Source organism: Annulohypoxylon maeteangense, assembly GCF_022496945.1.
Source record: "Annulohypoxylon maeteangense strain CBS 123835 unplaced genomic scaffold GGS22scaffold_4, whole genome shotgun sequence".
NCBI classification, from domain to species: domain Eukaryota; kingdom Fungi; phylum Ascomycota; class Sordariomycetes; order Xylariales; family Hypoxylaceae; genus Annulohypoxylon; species Annulohypoxylon maeteangense.
Window position 1 is genome coordinate 1,414,651 of NW_025953251.1, and position 22,104 is coordinate 1,436,754.

General features: G+C 48.0%; 8 protein-coding genes across 8 annotated transcripts; 3 read left to right on the forward strand and 5 right to left on the reverse strand.

Annotated features, from left to right (window-relative positions):
- Positions 1-307: 307 nt before the first annotated feature.
- On the forward strand, positions 308-2,583 carry GGS22DRAFT_157242 (uncharacterized protein). Its single transcript, XM_047960479.1, has 4 exons — positions 308-501; positions 560-826; positions 891-2,323; positions 2,390-2,583. The coding sequence occupies exons 1-3, from the start codon at positions 470-472 to the stop codon at positions 2,230-2,232; spliced, it is 1,641 nt and encodes a 546-aa protein (XP_047821310.1). The 5' UTR covers positions 308-469; the 3' UTR covers positions 2,233-2,323; positions 2,390-2,583.
- Positions 2,584-5,969: 3,386 nt separating this feature from the next.
- Positions 5,970-7,505, forward strand: GGS22DRAFT_186309 (uncharacterized protein; the record flags this gene model as incomplete). Its single annotated transcript, XM_047964438.1, has 4 exons — positions 5,970-6,152; positions 6,234-6,697; positions 6,766-6,896; positions 7,006-7,505. The coding sequence occupies 4 exons, from the start codon at positions 5,970-5,972 to the stop codon at positions 7,503-7,505; spliced, it is 1,278 nt and encodes a 425-aa protein (XP_047821311.1).
- A 2,174-nt stretch (positions 7,506-9,679) lies between these two features.
- Positions 9,680-12,718, reverse strand: GGS22DRAFT_109912 (Cas1p-domain-containing protein). The gene is made up of 2 exons (XM_047957913.1): positions 12,193-12,718; positions 9,680-12,143 (listed from the first exon to the last, which is right to left on the reverse strand). Exons 1-2 carry the CDS (start codon positions 12,278-12,280, stop codon positions 9,985-9,987), a joined length of 2,247 nt encoding a protein of 748 aa, XP_047821312.1. The 5' UTR covers positions 12,281-12,718; the 3' UTR covers positions 9,680-9,984.
- Positions 12,719-13,374: 656 nt separating this feature from the next.
- On the reverse strand, positions 13,375-15,446 carry GGS22DRAFT_157253 (Alpha/Beta hydrolase protein). The gene is made up of 2 exons (XM_047960480.1): positions 14,810-15,446; positions 13,375-14,755 (listed from the first exon to the last, which is right to left on the reverse strand). The coding sequence occupies exons 1-2, from the start codon at positions 15,270-15,272 to the stop codon at positions 13,602-13,604; spliced, it is 1,617 nt and encodes a 538-aa protein (XP_047821313.1). The 5' UTR covers positions 15,273-15,446; the 3' UTR covers positions 13,375-13,601.
- Positions 15,447-16,224: 778 nt separating this feature from the next.
- On the forward strand, positions 16,225-17,367 carry GGS22DRAFT_186312 (UPF0023 family protein; the record flags this gene model as incomplete). The annotated part of the gene is made up of 2 exons (XM_047964439.1): positions 16,225-16,314; positions 16,465-17,367. 2 exons carry the CDS (start codon positions 16,225-16,227, stop codon positions 17,365-17,367), a joined length of 993 nt encoding a protein of 330 aa, XP_047821314.1.
- A 179-nt stretch (positions 17,368-17,546) lies between these two features.
- Positions 17,547-18,969, reverse strand: GGS22DRAFT_109937 (ribosomal protein S13). The gene is made up of 3 exons (XM_047957915.1): positions 18,380-18,969; positions 18,104-18,234; positions 17,547-18,042 (listed from the first exon to the last, which is right to left on the reverse strand). Exons 1-3 carry the CDS (start codon positions 18,416-18,418, stop codon positions 17,742-17,744), a joined length of 471 nt encoding a protein of 156 aa, XP_047821315.1. The 5' UTR covers positions 18,419-18,969; the 3' UTR covers positions 17,547-17,741.
- A 1-nt stretch (position 18,970) lies between these two features.
- GGS22DRAFT_109931 (uncharacterized protein) lies at positions 18,971-19,960 on the reverse strand. Its single transcript, XM_047957914.1, has one exon. The coding sequence runs from the start codon at positions 19,834-19,836 to the stop codon at positions 19,369-19,371; it is 468 nt and encodes a 155-aa protein (XP_047821316.1). The 5' UTR covers positions 19,837-19,960; the 3' UTR covers positions 18,971-19,368.
- Positions 19,961-20,516: 556 nt separating this feature from the next.
- Positions 20,517-21,914, reverse strand: GGS22DRAFT_157256 (uncharacterized protein). Its single transcript, XM_047960481.1, has one exon. The coding sequence runs from the start codon at positions 21,669-21,671 to the stop codon at positions 20,877-20,879; it is 795 nt and encodes a 264-aa protein (XP_047821317.1). The 5' UTR covers positions 21,672-21,914; the 3' UTR covers positions 20,517-20,876.
- Between the last annotated feature and the right edge of the window lie 190 nt (positions 21,915-22,104).

A 22,104-nucleotide genomic window follows, 5' to 3' on the forward strand; every position in this document is an offset into this window, starting at 1 on the left:
ATTTAAATCTCACAAAACCAGGCTGTTTAGTAAATCCAAGCTACATGTACCTAGGAACTTGAGCACTTGTGACGAAAAATCAAAACCATGCATAAGTACAAATGTACCCAAGTAGCCACACATACACTTCAACGTGGGGTAGGTACATGTAAGTCGACCCTTCTTATGGCATTTATACCTATATCCAGAGACATGGCGTCATAACAATACCCAATCAGCTGGTATTGATTTCCCCAGTTTCCCGCCACGCAGCAACGACCCGACGCCATATGCATTCCTACCCTTGTAACCAACTTAGAATCATCACCTAAATTTCTGGAATTCACTACTTCCACTACTTTCACTACCTCACCCAGTACATGCTTTTACTACCGAAGTATGGAGACGCATATATAATACTAATATGAATGATTCGTCGCTATCTTGTATTTGTTCACTTAGATCCCTTCGAACAATATCATAGCCCAAGATGGCACCGATACCCCTTCAGCACCCATTGAGGTATGTCTTCATGAGCCAGCTTACTCGTCGATGAATGGTTTAATAACATCAAGTACAGTATCATCTCACTGGCTACAGTTGGTATCCGTCTTATATCAATCCTCTACTTGATATATGCCGTCGCCGCTAGTCTATATACATCATACAAATCTTTAGGCCCAAGCCAGGACACGCGATCACGCCTCGCACAGCGCAAGAGATTAGTTCCAATCTTTCTCGGGCTTGCTGTTACAGCTTTTTCTCTGGCCACCTACACATCTCTAAATTCAGTCATCATATCGTATCGAACGTGGGTCTATGAACATGGCCTTGATCAACCGGAGCGGTAAGTGTTACCCATCCCTTACTAACCCCAAAAATTGAAATGTGAAAGTCTAATATGATAGCAGATTCATCCCCGAAGAAACACTCTTCCCAGAACCAGATAATTCAAGCGTACTAGATCCTGTCTATATAGCCCACTGGCTGAGTGATACTTCGCCTTACTTTGACAGCCTCGAAATTGTTGCCGAGAAGGCTCGCCGCTTTTGGTGGGGCCAGCAGATCGATCTCGCCACCATAGCATTCAGCTTTCTATTGTCGATCGAAGGACGACGACGAAACATCCCACTAACTTCCGCCTTTCTCGCCCTGGCACATCTCGTCAGCCTATCCTTTGCCCAGAACCTGTTCTTTCTTGCCCTTCTCTTAACTCCAGCGCCGTTGTCGCAAGGAAGGGAGGGTTTTGGGCTTCCAGTGGCGCCCTCGAGATTGGTCCAGATCCGTGATAGGTTCTTCCCACGCAAGCCAAAGAATTGGTATCTGAGTCCTGGTTCATTTGGGTTGGCTCTGGCTATCAACTATTCAACAATATTTTTACTTCCTCTGGCCGCCGAGACGCCATCATTTGTGAACGTGGTATTCTTCACTCGCGCCTCCACTTTCTTGCCCCTGATTCTACCAAGGATTGCCCCGACAAGTTGGGGTACTATTCACGCACACCCACATGACGCATACCGCCCATTCACAACAATTTATCGATCCGTTTCTTTCATGTCCTTCGTATACTACGCTAAGGCCACCATCATAGCGCTCATCGCAAATATCCCAAATTCACATCGTCACCGACATAGCGTTTTCTTCGCATGGGATATGGAGGAACGCACAAATTGGGAACGCAGTAGTACAGCAGTAGGTAAAGTGCTAGGTTCGATCTTTGATCATCCTGCCGTGCTGGCTGTTGGTTGGGATGTCTTGATATGTACCTTCAGTCTAGGTCTTTGGGCTGCTGTTCGAGCTACAAACACTCAACATATCATCTACTCGACATATCTCAATTACGGCTTCAACCATAAGTTCGAGGACCCTGTCGAAGACACCAAGAGACCAAGTTTAAATATTAAACCCGATCCCGAGCTCTGTGAGGATGTTGTATCAGAACATTCAATGACTCTGAGAAGCCGAAGAAAATCGACGAGGCTGGGAAGCGTTGCAAGCTCGACTGCCCCTAGCGAGGAAGGCGTTAGGACTCCTGGGAAGAGGCGAGGACGATCGAAAAAGACTAAGAAACCTGAGGAAGAGAAATCATATGAGCCTACGCCGTCAGAAGCCAGAGACATAGTGGAGGGAGATATTTTACCAGCTGACAAGTCGGATTGGGAATCAGGTGCTCTAGCATGGGGCATAGCCGCATTTTCCGGACTCGGCTCTGCTACTGCTGGTGTCTTCGGGGCAGAATGTGTCTCTAGATAAGGTAATCAAAAGTCTGGTTGTGCTGGGTTTGATAAGGAGGGCATGAAAACATGGACTGTATGGGTAAAAGGACTAGCGTATGATACAGATGCTTTAGAAATTAATACCAATATCCCCAGTGTAGCAGTTCATACTACCCGGCGAACATAATGCTTACTGATGTTTTCGTCATTTTCAAGGTTGGCTACCTACTTGGTAGAATACTTCAATATTTCGTACCACGATTACTCTCCAATTATAGTGCGCATTTTCCATTGATACAGCGAGTCCCCTGGCCTTATACGAACCGAAAAACTACAGCTTTCACATCCCTTCCATATATGCTTCGTTCTCGGAGATTACGGGTCAGGGTGTGGCTTTCTGAGCAGGACACGCATTAGCTAGAAATACAGCAGTGCTAGGTAAGCCTCCGGAGTAAATATTGAGCTCGGAAAACTATTGGGGGAAATTGATAAGGATCTGATCGATCTTGTATCGCGGTAATCGATTAGCTCTTGGCTATTTTTGCCGGCGCGCTAGAGTCTTGGCAAACTTTAAATTTAACCACACATGATTGGGCGCATGCTAGTCACTGGTTTTCATCCGCCTGATAAGAATTGACTACATCCTATGGTATCTGTTTACCTTCAACTTTGAATTGATCTAGGGACTGGTCTTCAGACTAAATGTTGGACCAACTCTTGTGCTAATAGAATGAATATTTAATAGATCCGGACTCGATCAAGGATCAATTTCCCAACAGATTCGAAATTGATCTAGGAATTAAATCAGGGGCTGATGTACCAACGGCTATAAGGTTATCGGACGTGTCCTCTATCCAGCTAATAATCCTCCATAATCCGAAAACCCGTTGGCTTCAAAGGTTCTCTTTCTTTTTCAGAGGGCGATAATTGTGTCTATTTACCTTCAAAGAACTAAGGGTATGATTTAATCTCGTGCTGGTTCTCCAAGCACATGAACTCAATTAGGGGAATCAAGACCTCTAATAATACCAAATAAGCCTCAATAAAGCATCGTCTAGTTGATATTTGACAATCTCTTGATGCTCATTCCCGTGTGACAATTAATCTTTGAACTAATTCAAGGGTTGGATTAAGAACTGAACTTTCAACTAATTCAGGGGCTGTGCCAGGTCCGAAGAACCTGCTTAACATAAAAGACTTCAATAGTCGTAGGATAAGATACTACTTTCCACGCAGAAAAATGCAGAGAAATGTTATTGGTACCAGGCTTTATTGGAAGAAGTATTATGTACAGTACGTACTACTGTTAGAAAATAAAAATAAATCGAAAATACCACGGCGTGTACGAGATCACAAATGTTAACCATTCCTTATTAGGATATTTTCATGACTTCTAAAATTGCGTTCAGTGCGAAATATATACATTGATGGATACATAGGTACTAGGGAAAGTATAAAAGTATTATTGTAACAAAACATGTTTAAGGTACTAGGTACCTCATGCGTAAAGGCAGGGCCAGATTTATTTGTTGTTGTTGTTATTATCCCTACTATGGAAACAAGTGGGCGCCGAGTGACTGGCAAGCCCAATTAGATACTTGCGTAGCTGACACTTGTTTTCTAGGTACGTAGTTACTTACTATTAAATGAATTGGAAATCGGGACTGAAACTGACTCACTGTGATAAATACCTATATAATGGAGAATTACCATCTAGCACGGCCCCGTGTAAAACCCCTTATAGGCCCGTCCACCTTCTACGCTATAAGCGTCGACACTTTAAATATTTTCTTCTGTCAGCTGCCACATCGTACTCGCCCGTTTAGGATAGGCGCGGGTCGTATACTTAATATTCGCACGCGTACCTGAGGTACTTCCTTCCTTGGACGGTGCGTAGTTATTAATATCTTAGCGGGACCTACTGATTCTCGTCACTGGAGTTTCTTCACCCAAAACTATATAATCTCGCCTCCCCTCCCCTCCTTTCACCACAACGATTCTTCCTTCTTTCAACATTTTCCTTAGACATAAAAGATGGCACCACCTAAGGTCCATCGTCTACTTGTTGGAGATCTAAGACTTTAAGTCTTGCAACCCAACATACAATGATCGAAGCACTTTATCTTCTTTTTACCTAATTCGAGAAAGATGATAACTATCTACTGAGTAAGTTTTTATTCCTACATCGTTTTGCTCTTCACTCAAACACATTTTCCTCACGCACACCAAAACATCATCTACGTGGGTGCCTTTCGTTCCTCTTCTCTCGTCACTGTCCCTGTACTTGATCTCATCCACGACTTCGTCCCCGTCCCCAGTACTGAACAAATAACACCGGGTGCACACGCCCACACTCCCACTACCCACCTTCCATAAATAACACGTCCACACCTACTTCGTTCAAACCCTTCCTTGTTCATCTTTCTTCAACCAAAGTTATTCGTCCATCTTCTTCGTTCATCATTACTTCTTCCACACAACAACCAATTTACACCTACAAAACATCCAAGGTAAACCCATTACACAATTCACCCATCCTGTACAATATTTCGTTCACACTTTACCTTGTTCACACTTTGCCTCGTCCACATCATACCTCATCTTCATCATACCTCATCTTCATCATACCTCATACCTCATACCTCATACCATACCTCGTACCATACCTCGTACCGTACCACATACCATACCACACTCCGTCCACACCACATTATCATACCGTCCACCTTTATTTCTTTTTTAATTTCCTTTTCTTTTTTTTCAAAACCCTTTCTCAACCAACCGTCCAATATCCAAACGAACCTTGACTAACCACAAGTCCCTTCCACAGCCAAGTTATGTCTGGTGTCCTAAATCGCCCATAACTTGGTCTACGACCCTGAGGTCTGTTCCATGGATTGGAACGCTCATGACCGTAAGTCAAAAATGCCCATCACCGCAAATCATCCATCCATTCACCACTAACACGAAACAGAACCACCACACAGCGCCTAGCCATATTGGCATGGTGTGCGTCCCGCGGCTCACCTAACGTCGAGCCGAGGCTACCCCTCCGCCTTCACGCCATTAATCCAGCACACAACACTGGCGGTTTAATTAATTAAAATTAATTAACATAATGCGATGCTCGCCCCTAATGGGCGAGTATAAAAAGTTTGGCTATTGGCTAACCCAATAGCCGACACCATTAGTAAGCAGAATACCCGCGCCCCTTGAGTTGAAGGTACCCTTAGCTAACCAGAAGCCAGCTCTTGAGAAGAGTATACTCCATCACCCTCTTTTCCTCCACCCTCCACCCTCCACCCTCCACCCTCCACCCTCATCCATCACTATGTTCCTGCCTCGGTCAGAACATTGCCTGCCAACAATTCTGGCCGGGCACTCTAGTCATAAATTGACTACGAGATCGCCCTCCAATGTTCTGGCAGGAACCCCAGCGCAGGGAGCAGATGATCGGACGTGACCCAAGATGGCGTCGCTCCTCTCCCTGCTCCCCGTCCTGCATTGGCTGCCGGGGGGACTTCCACGCGCATTCAGCGCCATGCTTGGTCGTCCCTTCCGGGGAATGCTCGATATACCAACCATCCCTGACTCCCAAGAGGGGGATAGGAACTTTATATATAAGCCCATTATCTGCGGCATATATAAAGACTATCAGCGGGACACGCCACTGGCGGAGTGGGTGTTCCTACCATAAGACAACCCTCGTCAATAAGAGGTTGACTTCCAAGGTGTATCCGACCTTGGGTGTGTCTGGTGCAAGGAACATGGAAGATGACGGAGAAGACGAAGGGGGGGAGAGGGCCCCCTGGGGGCCTGCCCGGACAGGGGATCCTACCAGTCTCCCTAGCCATGGTCGGTGTGCTAAGACACCGGACCCTCACCCATGGCTGGGAGCGGCGTGACGACAAGTCCGCCGGTATGGTTGGGAGTGGTGGGAGACTGGATCCCCACGAGGTTGCGCTGCCAATCCATCAACCTATGAGCCGACCTCGGTGGGATCCCCTGGTCCATATGGTACTGAACCATACGCAATAGAACGATTCCGACGAGCCCGCTGTGGTATTCCTGAAGAGGTGGTTGGCACCGGCTAAGATTAACGATATCGCCGGTCCAGCCTCCTTTCCCCGGGAAGCATATCTAGGTAGCTGTAATTGCTTGGCAGCCTCCCGGGGAACTTCCCCACTAAGGACGGGAGAAGTCGACACCAATGTACTCTCCAATCCAGGCGTGGAAAAACATGGCACCGGAGGTAAACCGGCGTCGTGGGATGTGCCTCATCCCGCAGGGTTCCGGCAACCAGAAAGCCATCTAACCTGGCTGTCCCACTCAAGACCCTCAACTACAGCAAATGAAGGGAGATCGGGGCAGTCAGGACCTCGGGGCTCCCGAACTAAGAGCCCCGAGACCCTAAAGTACACGAAAACCAGCGGGACTACCTATCCTGCCTTGGAAGAACTTCTTCTCTCTAACGACGACTCCACACTTTCCCTGCCCCAATGGTCGCTTGGGGCGGGAGGGACTCCCTCGAATTGGAGAGAGTAATCGAAGAAGCTTACCTTGCCTGAAGTCAGGGTGGTGTATGGCCCTTCCCTGGGAAGCGAGGATACATTAACGAAATATCTTTCGAGATCCTCGCGGGCTTCCCTCCGCCGCATCGCCCAGGAGATACGCCCAGCATGCGACCAGGTAACAGCCATTGTATGCTGGGCGGTGTTTCCCAGGTCTCCAACCCAAGGGACCTTGGGACGTGCCTCGAGATTCTTAAGCTTAAATAGCAACTCTCGACTCGGCATGCGTCCACATTAAGGCGTCAAGTCTAAGAAAGGCGAATGGTACTCTACACGGGAGCGAGGCGGGCCCTCGTCCGAAAACAATGAGGCGTACCAACCGAACCCTACTTCGGCGTCGGATAGGCATGCTTTTTCGTCGACAGAGGGCGTAGGCAAGCCCTCACCTATGCCAGTCGAATTACTGCACAAACCCCGGCACACCACCAAGATGGTGGGAGCGATTACAACGACAACACTAAACACGCTGGCGTGCTCCTGCCTGTGGCCGAACTGCCGCGTTAATAATGAGGGACCTAATGTCCCTCTATACCGCGTTCGGCCACAATTGGCCACTAAAGGCCGGGGAGCCGATCGGCCATTTACAAGGCCCATAACGAAGGGCCACCGCCAACGCCTCTGTAAGCCGTCCCCATATAACATCGGGGAGCAAAAGGGCAGCGGGGCACCCTCCCATCCGGGGGTCGGTATTTCCAACCCACTTCCTAGCCCTCCAGCCTCTTATATCAGGCAGGCCTAATTCTGATTCATCTCCTACTAAGCTCCTAAGCCAGTAAATGGCAGAGCACTGGAGAGGTCCTTGTCAACAGATGTGGCCTGGCCCTGGATGGAGAGTGGAGAATCGCATAACTGATCATGGTTGTAGAGTAACTTGCCGTCGCCCAGCGAAGCCTGTGTATCATCACAGGCCGAGCACACGGTCCCGAGCCAACTCTGCCGTAATTTGGGAGTCGGAAATGCCCCGGTAGGGGTTGCCGCCTCATAACAACCAAAAACCCCTAGTGAGGGGGGGGGAGGGAGAGCGGCCTCCCAGATGTAAGCTCTCCTGCGAGCTGGGAGGCCGAAGCTATTACCTCCAGCAGATGCTACGATTCTCCGAAATAAGCGGTTTATCGAACCGCCCTTTACGGCCGCGAAACTCACAACACTGGATCACACACCGCGTGGGTGCGGGGGAGAGGAAGAAGCTCTCAGAGGGAGAGATCATTGCGTCCTAAGGCAGGGGTCGCATTCCCACTCCCCCTCTAAGGAATCGGGCACACCCTACCCCAAGACTTATGGGCCCCTACAAAGTCCCTCGTCCACTAAGGACAGGGCACAGGGAGTCCCGGACCCCATCGGGGAGGGTACGGAGACGAGTGGACGCCAAATGTGAATGGTCGCTCGTCTCCATCGCCGCCATGGGAGCCAGCCAAGACTAAAAATGTTCATCGAAACATTCTTGGCTTGGCTTTTGGGGCCTGGTAGGCCGGCTAAGACCCAAGCCAGCCCCAATGGCGGCGTTGCTCGTGTCGCCCCCAAAGATTCCCGGGGGAGGGCATAGAAGCCCACCACGCGGGCGTGATGTGGAGGGAAATATGGAATGTACCTCAGACCCCGTCGGAAAGACAGCGGTTAATATAATTCCTAATATCTCGCCATGGATGAAGGCACTACTCCTACCACGGCTGGTTGGGGGAATACGGTAGAGCCCGGAGCCGAGTGGCGGAGATACCTAATTTAAATCTCACCGCTCGGCCCCGATGACCCAAGACGAGGGAAGAATGGAGTAGCTACGACTCCTACCATTCGTACATAGGGTCAATCAAGCCCTCGAATGCACAATTCCAACAGCGTATTGTGAGGGTGGTCAGAGTGCTACACTGCCGGGTTCCGACGACCTGGCCCACGTAATTCGTGGGGAGGATTCTCCCGGAAGAGAATTCGTCAATCAATCTCCTCCAGACATTCCACTAGGGGAATCCTGAATCCTCAACATCCAAGTCATCTCCCATATCATCCCTTAACAAGGAAGATAATGGCGGATTTCCTAGAGGTAGCACTGTAACCTGTGTTCTACCTTGCGTCGGCTATCGCCACGCGAAGCCAATCGAATGGCCTTGGGCCCTCGACACTGGCCCTCCACCCTCTTCCCCGAGCGAGGAGAGGGTTGTAGAACGCCTGAGCGTCATAAATACGCGCGTCCACTAAGCGACGAACTAATCAATTCATCCTAATCGATGTCCCGCGCGCCGCACGACGCGGGAGGAACATCCTGCTCCCACCTCGTCCTCCGAGGTGTAATCATAATGTCGATCTCGGAGGACAAGGACGAGATCCTTTTGACGCCTCCCCGCGTGGCGGGTCGCACTCGGGCTAGGAGGGGCCCAAAACGGGGACGTTGGAAAGCGGCTTGCTTTAGTCCTGACAGGATGATGGATCTCCCCAAAATGGGAGTCGTTTCCCTGCTCGACCCATCATACATTCACTTCTTCCGAGGGGACCAAAAACGAGGGAACCAAAAACGTGGTCCTTGTCGACGACTGGGTCGTCCTCACGATCGGATACCCTCGTCGCATGGGGGACAGAGTCCAGGAGGGACTCAGGTTCACTCGAACATTTCAATATGATGGCAATTAGACGTGCTTGGAAACCGAGGATTTAGAAAATACACAATCGTTGAACTTAATATTCACCCTCTCTCAATTTCAATTATTACAGCTATACCTTGACTTTCTGATCTTAAAAAGTAATTGTTATGCAAAGAAATGAGTTTGACCGTGAAAACGAGTGCACGTTAAGTCACGATAATACCTTCATTATCCTACCTCTTACCCCGTAACTGTACAGAGCAATACGCAGGCAGGAATTCGTCAATAATATGCACCAGCAAATCAATCAAATAAACAAAAGAGTGGATATAACATACCTCGCTGATACGCTTACATATCTAACCCCAACAACGCTTTAATCCCGCACCCCAAACCATCATAACGACACGCCCAAAGCAGTTACTGCGTAACGATCACCGCAGTAAAACAAGCAATACCAACCCAACTCAGCCAAGTCAAATACGGATAATACCACCTCTCGCGCAGATTCTGCACCCACATCTGCCAGACCATGAAGAACATCCAGCCGCGAGACAGGTTGCGGGAAAGGAGATCGGTGGCCCAATTCGCCGCGATAGCGAGGCCGATGAAATTCGCGGTGAACAGGACAACTTCGAAACGCCGGCCCTAAGGGTCGTCCCAAAGCCCGAGCGTTAGTTTCGCGGTTGCGCTACCGCCGAGCCAGACATGGAACTGCAACACATATGTCTCGAGCGATATCTGGCCCAGCACGGTCGGCAGCCACAGATACACTTCTCTGACCCCGGGGAGCGAGTTCCGGAGGACAACGAAGGAGAGGATCGGGATCCAGGAGATGAAGGGGTGGATCTTGTTGTAGATGACTTTCTCGTGGAGGGTTGTCTGGGTGACGTAGAAGAATGCTACCAGGCTTGCTGCGGAGATGACGTTCAATAGATGTCTTCGGTTCAAGAAGAAGGGTCTGGCGTTGCCGAGGGGAAGGATAGGCTGTGAGCCACGAACGGAGGCATTGTGGACAAAGGCTGCCACGACCGCCCCAACGAAGACGATGTACCGATCTAGGAGGAGTCTGAAGCGCATTTCCTTGGGATCCCAATTGATGTTGCAGTATAGATGGGAGAACCTGGCAGCAGTTTCGAGGACGCCGGTTGTCGAGATCAACACAACAGTTACCATAGCCGTCGCGATCACTTTTGAGATGAACCAAGGCATGTCGTGGTTATAGTTCCGGAAGAAACGGAGCATCCCGTACAGAACGAGGTACCAGAACGATACGACTGGAGCGAAGTAGTACAAGGTATAGTTGGTCCTCATGGCGTACGGTAAGATGACGCTTAGAAGGTTCAACCGAAATAGGACAACTGAGACGCGCTTGAAAGAGAAGTCGTTCGTCTTTAGTAGGTACATGGTATGCCCGTATGCGGTGAGATAGAAGTATCCAGATATGAATAATCGAATGATCTTGTACACCCAAAGCGCTTGAGATGCATGGTGATAATGGTAGAGCAGAATGAACCCCTGCATCAAGCCTTTGATCTCAAGGGAATGATCGATCGATAGATATCCAGGGCCTTGATAGTCTGGTGGATCTGAATTGCGTTCTTGCCTGAGCCTTGCTACCGACCTTTCTGGCAACTCTGCTGGCGGGGGTTTTCTGCTTGTGGTGAAGATGCCAGCCAGTAGCCATAAAAGACACATAACAATAAACTCGACAGGTTGATAGTGGCGTTCCAATTTGCCGAACAGGGTAGTTCTATCGTAGTAAAAACAATGCAGGATGACGAAAACGATGGATCTGGCCCCGTTTAATGTCATGTGTTCACGCATAGTCACCCCTAGGGCCACTTCCACGATGAGTGAAACAATTAGTATAAAAAATGATACTTCGCTCACCAACATAAATAATTTGTTGTAATGATCGGGAACACAGCAGGTGCCTTTGAAAGAGCGGCTGCGGCTACTGATGGTGTTGCAATGCGCATTGATGGCGACGTCAAATTTGTGTCCCGCTACGTTGTCCGAAACATGTAGACCATCCTCATTGAAGTCGTCCGACAATTTGTTATATACCCATGGTATATGCGACGATTGGTTCTGCGAGAGCTGGGAAAGGTAGTCGTTCATTTGCTTAATCCTTTCTGCCGTAATAGTTTGACGCCGGCGAAAAGACAGATGTCTGTACTCTGGAACTAGGACAGGGGCTAGCAAAATGTGGTTTGCGGTGTCATCGGAATCAAAGTTGAAAACCCGAGGCATATTTTCATCGAAGACGTCCGATATGTATGGCGTAACGTGGTCGATACTGTTTTTGAATATGTCTAGATAGTCATCCCTACCGTATCGAGCGGCCCAGAGGCCGGGTGCACCCAAGAGAATCAAGGCCGGAGACATGTCATCTTTCTTTCTGATGCTTGACTCGTTTGGAGGTGTTGGTAGAGCATGAAAGTTTTTCAATGTCTTCTCTAGTTTGCTTGAATTAAGCCAGGGATCCCAGATGAACTCGAGCTTGACTCCTTCAGCCTCAAATGTGGCGTCCTGATGTCTCTGTCTCAAATTGGTTGAATTCCTGATCGGAACTCTCATTTGACCGGGTTCGAGTCTTTTCGCGGCAGCTAGGAAGACCTGGCGGGTAGTAGAGTCTCCTACGAACACAACCTTCTGATTGTCTAAGCAAGCACGGAGAGCAACTCTAGGATATTCGACCATCCGACAATGCTTGGGTTCCCATTTCTTGGAGCCGTCCGAGGATAAGGGTGACCACTTTCCATCGTTCAAGAGCGCTCGACATCGGTAGGGATCGTATTGGCCTGTTACATTATTAGAATGAATGCAACCTCAGATCAGAAAGTCTCGTACCGAATTCGAGCTGATGATGTTGTTGAAGTAGAAAAACTCCCATTAAGCAAAAGGCAATAGCAAGCCTGACCCAGCCTCGTTCGAACATGACGAATTCAAAATTGTCCCAACTCGGGATGCTGAAAATTGGATATGGATAAGAAATGGGAATAATGAAAGAGTGAAGTTTGGAGGTAACTACATGGTTTTGGTAAAAATGCCAGGATGCTGTAAATTGACCATCATGTGTATGTTCGATGCTGAGGGGGTTGCAACTCAGGAGAAGCAGTTCCTAACTCACAATATTACAAGAAGGAAGTCAAGGCCCTGTATCATCGGAAGGTTTCGGTCATATTTATTGAGAGTGATTGCTCAACTGAGCCTGACTTAGAAAACGTGTAATCGAAACTTTAGTCTGGGTTCTATGCGAGGCATCGGATGCTCCTTCTTGCTATGCAAGAATTGAGGTTCCGTGAATAAGACATAGAATGAAGAATGATTGAACATTCTCTCTAACTCCTAGATTTGTGTATGTATTTGATTATATGATGTTTTGAGATTGTTCAAACGCCTGTAGACATGCTCTGAATTTTCTTTGGCTTTCCTTTCTGTGTTACGTCGGACCGGAGGTTAGGGGGTGGCTAGTGACCGTGGCTGCTATGCATGCGCCACCTACGCCACCTACGACAAGGCGAGGTCCACAATTTCAACAGATTTATTTTCATTTCCAAGTTCACAGATTTTTCCAACCGGCATCTTCTTCTCGAAGTAATGTCAAGTCACTCAAGATACGTTTGGCTACCGACAATGCTGTCTTGAGGCTAGTCATCTACGTTACGAATATTTGGCTAATTCAAATATCTACCTACTCATCATTAAAAGAGCGCAATTTTTCAACAGGTAACGAAAGGTAACGTACCTACACTTCTCATTGCGCATTGGAAGATCGTCAACATTGTGACTAGACTGTTGAAGCATCCATATGCGATTTCGTCTTTTGCCACGCTCGGTCAGCCTTGATATTCCACATCTGACCTTGAGCCGGATACCTCTCTCGAGTGTATTAGACAAGATCAAACTCTACAACGATCTTTGAGTACGGGACCTCCTGGCGTTTAGCGTCGAGGCTCTCGTAATTTATCTGTTGTAACATCTCACATTTACGGCTATCAACATTGCCGTTCGACGTTGGATCATATAATATAGTAATCAATAGATATTTTGAATTGTGAATCTTGTTCTTGAACTTGTATATTGGTGAACTGTCTCATGTTCAGTCGAATTCATCGAACACCCAATCGTTCTAAAGTTCAAAGCCCTTTCATTAATACTCCATTAAACAAATGCAATCTAACATATTGTTCGCCGTAAACTAATCATTGTGTTTCGTAATACAGACACTAATCACACATGACTTAAATCATCATCCTTCAAGCGTACCATTCACCTCCAAGCCATCTGTTGAACAAGTTCAAGGAGCCCTCGGGCTGGTTGAACGGAACCATATGACCTGCCTGGTAGATGCGCGCAAAGGTAAAGTTACCACTGCTCTTGACCTCTCCGTACTTGTCAGAACCGGTTGAGAGGTCCTTCATGCTGGCAGAGTTGAAACCCTTCTTGCCAGACCACTCAAGTGCCTCTGACCAGGCCTTGTTGCCGAGCCAGTTGCAGATGTAGTCAGCATCACCAGCGTAGATAAGAACTGGGATCTGCTTGATGATATCAGGGACAAGACGGTGGAACGGCTTGGACCAGTCACCCTGGAACAAGAAGTTCCTGTTGATATCGGTGTTGCAGCTTTCATAGTTTTGCACTTCAGCACCGACAGCCTTGATGACCTTGTCCTGGTTTAAGTACTGGCTGATCCAGGCAGTCTCAGTGTAGCAAAGGTTCTCCTGGTCCTTGCACTTCTCACGGATATCATAGACATTGTATCCAGTGCGTTGGAAGGGACCAATCATGGCGTTATTACAGTAGATGGCGCTAGGAACGCAAGACCAAACGCTCTCAGATTCGTAGCAGCTGGAGATCAGAGACTGGCAGCGAGGGAGGGAGTTGTCCATGGACTGGCACTCGCTCTCATCGAGCACCGCATCATAACCACCTTCACCACAGGCCATGGGGCGGTACTGAGCATATTGGGTGTAGGGGTCCGTCAAGCCGTTACCGATGGCGATACTTTGCAGGTTGATGTTGCGGTTCTTGTGCGACAAGATCTCAGAAGCAAAGACGGGAATGTAGTGGCCAGCATACGACTCTCCAGCAATGTGGAATGGCTGCTCGCTATATTGGGGGAAATTGTGGAAGAACAAGGTCAATAGAGCGTAGATGTCCTTGCTTGCGGCAACAGTGTTGTAAACAGGGTTGCTACTGTAGGAGTAGCCGGTATTGACGGGTTGATCGATGAAGATGACAGACGCGTTGCTGTTCCACGAGTACTCGTTGTACTTGAGCGAGCCATCCTTGTTAACGCTGGATGGACCGAGTTCCATGAAGAGACCCATCATAGAAGAGCAGCCGGGGCCGCCGTTCAACCATAGTACTACGGGATCGGTCTTTGGGTCGTTTCGAGATTCAAAGAACCCTAGACATATTATTAGATGTTGATTTGATTAGAGCTTCGGGTTGGATAACTTACAATAGAATAGATGCTTGTCATTAGCTTCGTCGTCTAGGTATCCACTAAACTGCTTCACCTTGTCTACGCCGAGTTCGGAAGGGTCAACGTTCTTCGCTCGGAGGTTGTAGGCCTCAAGAGAACCATCGACCTTTCGGTGCTTAACACCATCTGTCTCAACCCACATGCTTTGAACCTCAGCGCCCTTGACGATGTGGTCCCATTCCTTATCTGGGCGGCGGGCATGAGGCTTAGGGTAGGAGATGAGGTTAGAGGCCTTTTCGTAGAAGCCGGGGACCAGGAGGCTCATTTCATCCCAGAGTCCCTTGGCAGTAGCTGGCATCTCCCCAAAGGCACTGCCGATGTGGTCGAAAGGTTTCTTGACGGCATCGCTGATACCGCTGATGCCGCTGAGGACCTTCTGTTCTTGCGCAAAGGCAGCCGAGCTGGCGCCTAGCAGCAGGGCGGAGCTAGCTACTCTCATGATGGTAGCAGGCGAGTATCGACGAACTACCAGAATTGACGATGGCTATGATGGTGATGGTAATGATGATGATAGATGATTTGTAGAAAGAAAAGATTGGATGGAAGAATTCAGAATGAATGTTGATGATGGGTTGATACAAATAACAATGAGCGAGAAAGCAAGAAGAGAAGATCGGGGAAGCTCAAGCACTGGAGATATGGATGAGCCATGAAACGGGACGGGGAACGAGAACCCAACTGGTCAGTGACTGCCAATGACTGGTTAGTGGCCAGCCAACCACTAGGATTTTGGTGCCTTGGCTAAGTTCCCCCTTATTGCTTACAGGGGATATCTCCCGCCGGTTGAGTAAGAAAGGGTGGACCCACTAATGCTAGTGAGTAACTTGCTCGCCCTACCTTCAATGCAATAGATTACGACAGCTGGGTTCAATGCCCAGACGTTATCGAGCTTCGTGTCTCGTGATAGACCGAGGGGTACATTGCCGATAAGCGTCATCGGTCATGATTAGTGTACCCAGGAGAGACTAAGCTATATGGGGTAGGTATGTTTAACTATGATTCAGAATTAATGAGTAAATATGGTTCATTTGCATTGATGCTTTCGTGAATCTATTATTGAAATCACGCTGCTGAGCTGTTCCTGCGTCTTAGTAGCTTAGGTACCTTGTCTAAGACTCGGGGAAGCATGTTATGTGTTGGCTCGTGATCCACGGATGCGTCAATATGTCGGTAAGGTTAGGTACCTGCCTAAGTACTGCCGATTTCTAAGGCTCTGATCCACCGACTCGCGAGTCTAGAGCAACCTTATTTATGGTTCGTTCTAGAGAAAGTACGGTTTTATGAATTTTACAACTAGGATATGCATGTTTCTTTACGACGTCTGACATTGTGCACGGTTAATAAAATAGCATTAACCACCTACAACGTTTTTTTGATCGCAAGAAGGCAAAATGTCGCGACAAATAAATCAGCCTGGTAAGTTGGATAGTAAAGTTCCAAACCATGTCAATTCTCTGTTTTCAAATGTCTCTCATCCCCTTGTATGTCGTACGATGCTAATATATCGCAGTATGTAATTAACCCCCATTGCTCCCGGTTGCGTCTCCCCGCGTTTTCCATGCCGATCCAGAATTTTGACTGTTGCGAAGAATTTTGCGCCTGGATACGGAGAAGACTAACACAATTACTAGTCTAATCAAATAAAACTTACGAACGTGTCGCTTGTGCGCTTGAAGAAGGGGAAGAAGCGCTTCGAGATCGCCTGCTACAAAAACAAAGTATTAGAATGGCGATCAGGCATCGAGACCGACCTTGACGAAGTTCTTCAGATCCCCAATGTCTTCCTCAATGTTTCGAAAGGTCAGACAGCACCCTCGGCGGAGCTTGCGAAGGCGTTTGGAAAGAATAAGCCTCTAAACGATATCATCCTCGAGATCCTAAATAAAGGCGAGCTGCAGGTGGGTGAGAAAGAGCGTGCGGCGCAACTGGACAGAGTACACAATGAAGTTGTAAGCATGGTGGCCAGCAAGCTGGTAGATCCGCGGACGAAGAGGGTTTACACGACAGGAATGATCGAGAAGGCGCTGGATATGCTGAGTTCGCAAGCGCATCAACAAGGGGACAAGAAGGGTACGGACACAGGCAGCGGTGTGGGAACGCCTGCGACGGGCGATGACTCAGAAGCGAAGCCAAGAACAAAGGAGCACAACTGGACCGGTGTTGTCACGACGAAGAACGCCAAGAGTCAGGCTCTTGATGCCATGAAGGCCCTGATCGCGCATCAGCCTATCCCGGTTACCAGGGCGCGGATGAAGCTGAGAGTTACGTGCTCTACGAGCGTTCTGAAACAGGCAGTGAAAGTGGCAAAGGGTGGCGATGCAGATGGAGAACAAAAGGCCCCTGGCACTGTCAAGGACAAAATCCTCAGTTATGTTGAACAGGTAGAAAACCAAGACGTCCTCGGATCAGAATGGGAGATAGTCGGGTTCGTGGAGCCTGGCGCTTTCAAGGGTCTATCTGATTTCGTAGGCAACGAGACCAAAGGTCAAGGACGAGTCGAAGTCCTCGAAATGGCAGTAACCCATGAAGATTAGAGAACCCAGTTTTAGCAATCATGAATCATGAACTTGAATATCCCAAAAAATCATTTGGCGGCGTGGGAGCGATATGGGCATGGTATGGCATAGAGAAAAAATGGCTTAAGGTAGAATGTTGAGGTTGCTGTAGCTCAACACCACCCACATATACATCAATCACATGTTCATTTTGAAGCAGTTTAAAGTGTTGGTCACAACGATGTCTCTTTGCTTTTTAGAGTACACCTATGACTTGCCGAGTCCGAAAAATCCCCAAGTGCAATGTAATTCAGTAGAAACGTCGATGCAGTAATTTCAGTCCAGCCTTCACGCCTGTCCATCCACGATGAATGATCTGAACCAATGAAACCATGCCTCCGCCAGTAAACCTTTTAACCACCCTTCTTCTTGGAGACACCGACGGTCCGGCCGCGACGACCAGTCGTCTTTGTGTGCTGGCCACGGACACGTAGGCCCCAGTAATGTCGGAGACCACGGTGAGCGCGGATCTTCTTTAGGCGCTCGAGATCATCACGTAGCTTGGAGTCGACACCGTTCGCGAGGACTTGGTAGCTCTTGCCGTCGGTGATATCGCGCTGTCGGTTGAGGAACCACGCGGGGATCTTGTACTGGGTAGGGTTCTGGAGAATAGTGACGATTCGCTCAAGCTCTTCGGAGGTAAGTTCACCAGCGCTATTAAATATCCAATTAGCCTTCATTTTGCTTCTTCTGATAAACTGGTAAATATCCATACCGCTTGTTTAGGTCGACATCGGCCTTCTTGCAGACCAAGTTGGAGTATCGTCGACCAACACCCTTAATTCGGGTCATGGCGTACATGACCTTCTCCTTTCCATCGACGTTCGTGTTTAGAAGACGCAAGATCTATTTGATTGTAGTCAGTAAAAGATATCCATAATTATCAAGTCATGGATCATGAATGATGAAGAATCGCCAATTCGTAAGAACCCCGGTCGGGATCGAAGGCGACGAAGATGATGCGCATGAAATAAATCGAGGGATTACTTACGAACTGGAAGTTCGTCTTCTCTCCTGAGACGAGCGACATGATGGGCAACTGTGTTGTTGAGTTGCTACCTTGATGTCGATTGTCGTTGGATTTGTATTGAGAAGATTGCGAAAGAGAAGAATTGAAGATTTAATTTTGGTAGGCTCGCTTAGTGAATTAGGGTACAGGCCGAAAAAGGTGCGGGCACCCAAAATATGACCCCACTTTTCGACGGATTTTCTGATGACCGAACTTGAGCAGCGCATTGACCACATACAAGTGAAGATCTAGCTGCTGCTAGCGTAAAGATAGAAATTTTCTCTTCATTAGCTTTTCTTGTGAAAGTTTTCTAGACTCGAATCTTCCTCTTTCCTCCAACGAAGCCCAGAAAACCTTCTTCACCTACAGAAAGATGATCAAAAGCAACTGCAGAATCTGAACATACGGAAGCTCAGTGCCGATTTCACCATCATGGATTGCCAATTCGACGGGTACCAATGATAGGTACCTACCTACTTAGTAGCGACAACACTCATCTGTTTCTACAACCCATCAGCCTCCGATGAAGCTTCTGAAATTAGATATTAAGGATGATTCTAATGACATTCTACTTAAGCTTCATGGTAAGTATTAAATAGCGTTGGAAACTTGAAGTAAGATAATATCCAGTGATATTTATCTTTGATACACACCGTGTATGGCCAGTGATGAACAATCTTACACAGTCTATGAGGATCTCTCCAATGAGTTATCAATTTACACTGAAAATTCTGAGGCCTTTACTATTTAGGTATTTATTCTACACCATCAAGTGTTTCGCCCGGAAGATTAATTAGATGATCTTTTCCCAACCCGCTAATAAATATGCCACCCTATTCCGTGTATTTGCCATCGAACGCCAATCAACAAAGTGAACTCCTGAGGTATCATATTACATTCGTCCAGTCGTGTCCCGTTGAATTAAACGGCCTCAAAATGCCGCAAGAGGGCCAATAACACGCATTCGCTTGCTATTTCTCCGACTCTTCTCGAGGATCCTCCCGAGTTGGCTGACGAGCTAAGCTGCTATCAAACCGAGGGTGTGGCTCTGTTGGGTCATAGTGAGACGAATGACCGCGGTCGACACTATTATTCCTCGAAGTACTCGGGCTAATACCGCTCGCGATACTTCGACCGCTATGACTCGTTTTTCGCCTCCCAAAGTTCCATTCGAAAGCGTTCAGTATCTTCTGGTGTTCTAGGTTTTGTTGGTTGAACGGCCTGTTTAGATGAGCCAACTCATCACGGTCAACTGATTTTTTGGATTTGTGTGATATAAATCCCCCAGTAAAGGTTTTTAGTATGCGGGATGGACTCTTGGTCGACTCCTGGGTTTCGCTGTCGGTTGGTGTTGTTGAGCCATTCGTCGTCCTGTTGGTACCAGAACTGGCCGTGGACTGTTTTCTGCTAGTCGGGAAAGTCCATCTACCCAACGCCATCGTGACACAGGAACGGCTTTAGTTGCTTAAATCTTAGCAAGTGTGACAACTAGGAAGTCCGCGGCTCGTTTTGAAGTGCAAAGGGGTCTCGTTTTCAGGATCCCGGCGGCGTTGAGGGATTATGGCCTCGAAGGGCAAAGAATATGAAAATTCGAGATCATCGATGAGGGATAGAGTTATTATGGGTGAAAGGTAACATAATCCGGTAGTTCGGTATTTTTCTCGCTTATTTAGCTCACTTACGGGCTATGAGTGGCGCAATGGTGGTTGCACCCATCATCAATCACATTATCTCACAATGTCACATTACTCACATGGGACTATATACACATCTAGTGTTGATATTCGCGGGGTCGCCGGGGTCTAAGATCTCCCAATTCTGCGAAACCCCATGTTCTTACGACGTCATCTTGCCGATAAAGAAAACGGCCGAGACCACCACATACGCCGGTGGCTGTACTAAGCAGCCTGGGGGATTTGATAGGTTCGTAACCCCAGCTTAGGGGCTACAAATACGCTGTCACGGGTAGGCCTGGAATGTCCCATGAACCTAATACGTTCGTATCATTTCCATTTTGAGTGATCGAGATGGCAGTACACATGGTCCTTTGTGCTACCTGAAGCTCACAGTTATGTATTCCATTGTTCTTGGGACCTTTATTGTTTATGTAAGTACTTTGGTAATATTTAGATTTTGCTTGATGGTGGCAAACAAACGCTATGCGGGGCCTAACAACCGGCCTTGGTTAGTTCCCGAGGTCCTAGATGTGTGTGCCTAGACACCTGGCACTGACAGGTGTTGGAGATTAGCATTACTCGTAGTCTTTTTAGGTCATCAAATAATATATAGATACATCGATAGGAAATAACATTAAGTCTTAGAGATTATGTATCTAAGGTAGGTATCGGTTTGTGGGAGCCTCAGATATCGTGCAAAATGTTCATCATGCTGGAGTGTTTATAGACATAAGCACATTCAGATATCCCACCATCATTGATGCCCATCATCAACCCATCACGCATAAACCCTCATAACACCCTTATAGCCTCTCCCTCGTTTGTCGTGGATCGACGATATTCGCCTGGTCATCCACCTCCATAACGCATAAAATAAACGTATCCTTCAGCGAGGGAAGTCGATGCTCGTGGTTGATCTCTTGATAATCTCTACTCGCCGCCATTGCCGCGAAGTGAGAGACTGATGGGTAATGAACGAAAGCAATCTCGTCCCACCCATCGTCCGCCGCCGCGCCGCCCGCTATTCTTCCAACAAGTTTGATATTCGCGCCATGTCTGGTGCCCGCGTTTGTAACGAACGCGTCTCTGTATTTTTTGTAATCGTCTTTCTTTCCAGGATTGACTGCAAGCAGGTTCAACATGGAAACGGGACGGTCCCTTATTTCGGCCGGCAGTGCCCCGATCCACTCGCATAACTCGAGGCTCGTTTCTAGGTTTTGAGAGGAATTTGAGGGTTCGATTTCTTGTGGCTCCGGCGGTGAGACCGAGCCGGGCGGCGGGAAGAGGAGTTTTGAATTGGCGGCTGCGTAACCCGAAAGCGCTTTGGAAGAGACTCCACAGGAGACGCTCCAGATACCATCGATATCCAGTTGCGCCTCGTGGGGGATTGGATCGGTCTCCTCTAGGATCAAAAAGAGGTCCCAGCGGATGTTGCGGCCGATCAAATGGCCAACTGATAATTGTGTAGGGAGAACCATCCAACGAATGGGTCGTGCCTGAACGATAGGCTTGATGCCATTCCAGCGGAGCTTGCCCAGAAATAGGGCTGGCGATACGTCGTTCCGGAGGGAAATGAGGTGTAAATTGCAGAGAACCATCTTCTTTTTTTGATGATGCCCTCTTTCTAGCTCTCTCTACCTAGGTAAAATCGGTCAGCTGTTTATGGCAACAGGTCAGTTTCCAGGTTATCACTAATAGCCGATAACAGCCTAAGATAAGACCCCGTACTAAAATCATATTAATTGGCCGAGGTAGTCCTAAAGGGGTAAAAGCGCTCCACTTCAGCTCTCCGGCTTTGTGGACCCAACATCATCAGATCTAATTTTGTCTTGGTAAATGCTCGCCCGAACGCAAGGAAAGAGTGCCTAGAGAAGTGACAGCGCTACCCTACTACCTGGCCAACCTTACTTAAGACAAGCTTTGGAACCCGTCAAGTTTCAAACATCAGACGCGGAAAGAGACAGGGGTTTGCATTTTCTTTCGCTGAGGCCTTGCATCAATTGATGTTGGCAGGTTCGGTCACACAATGTA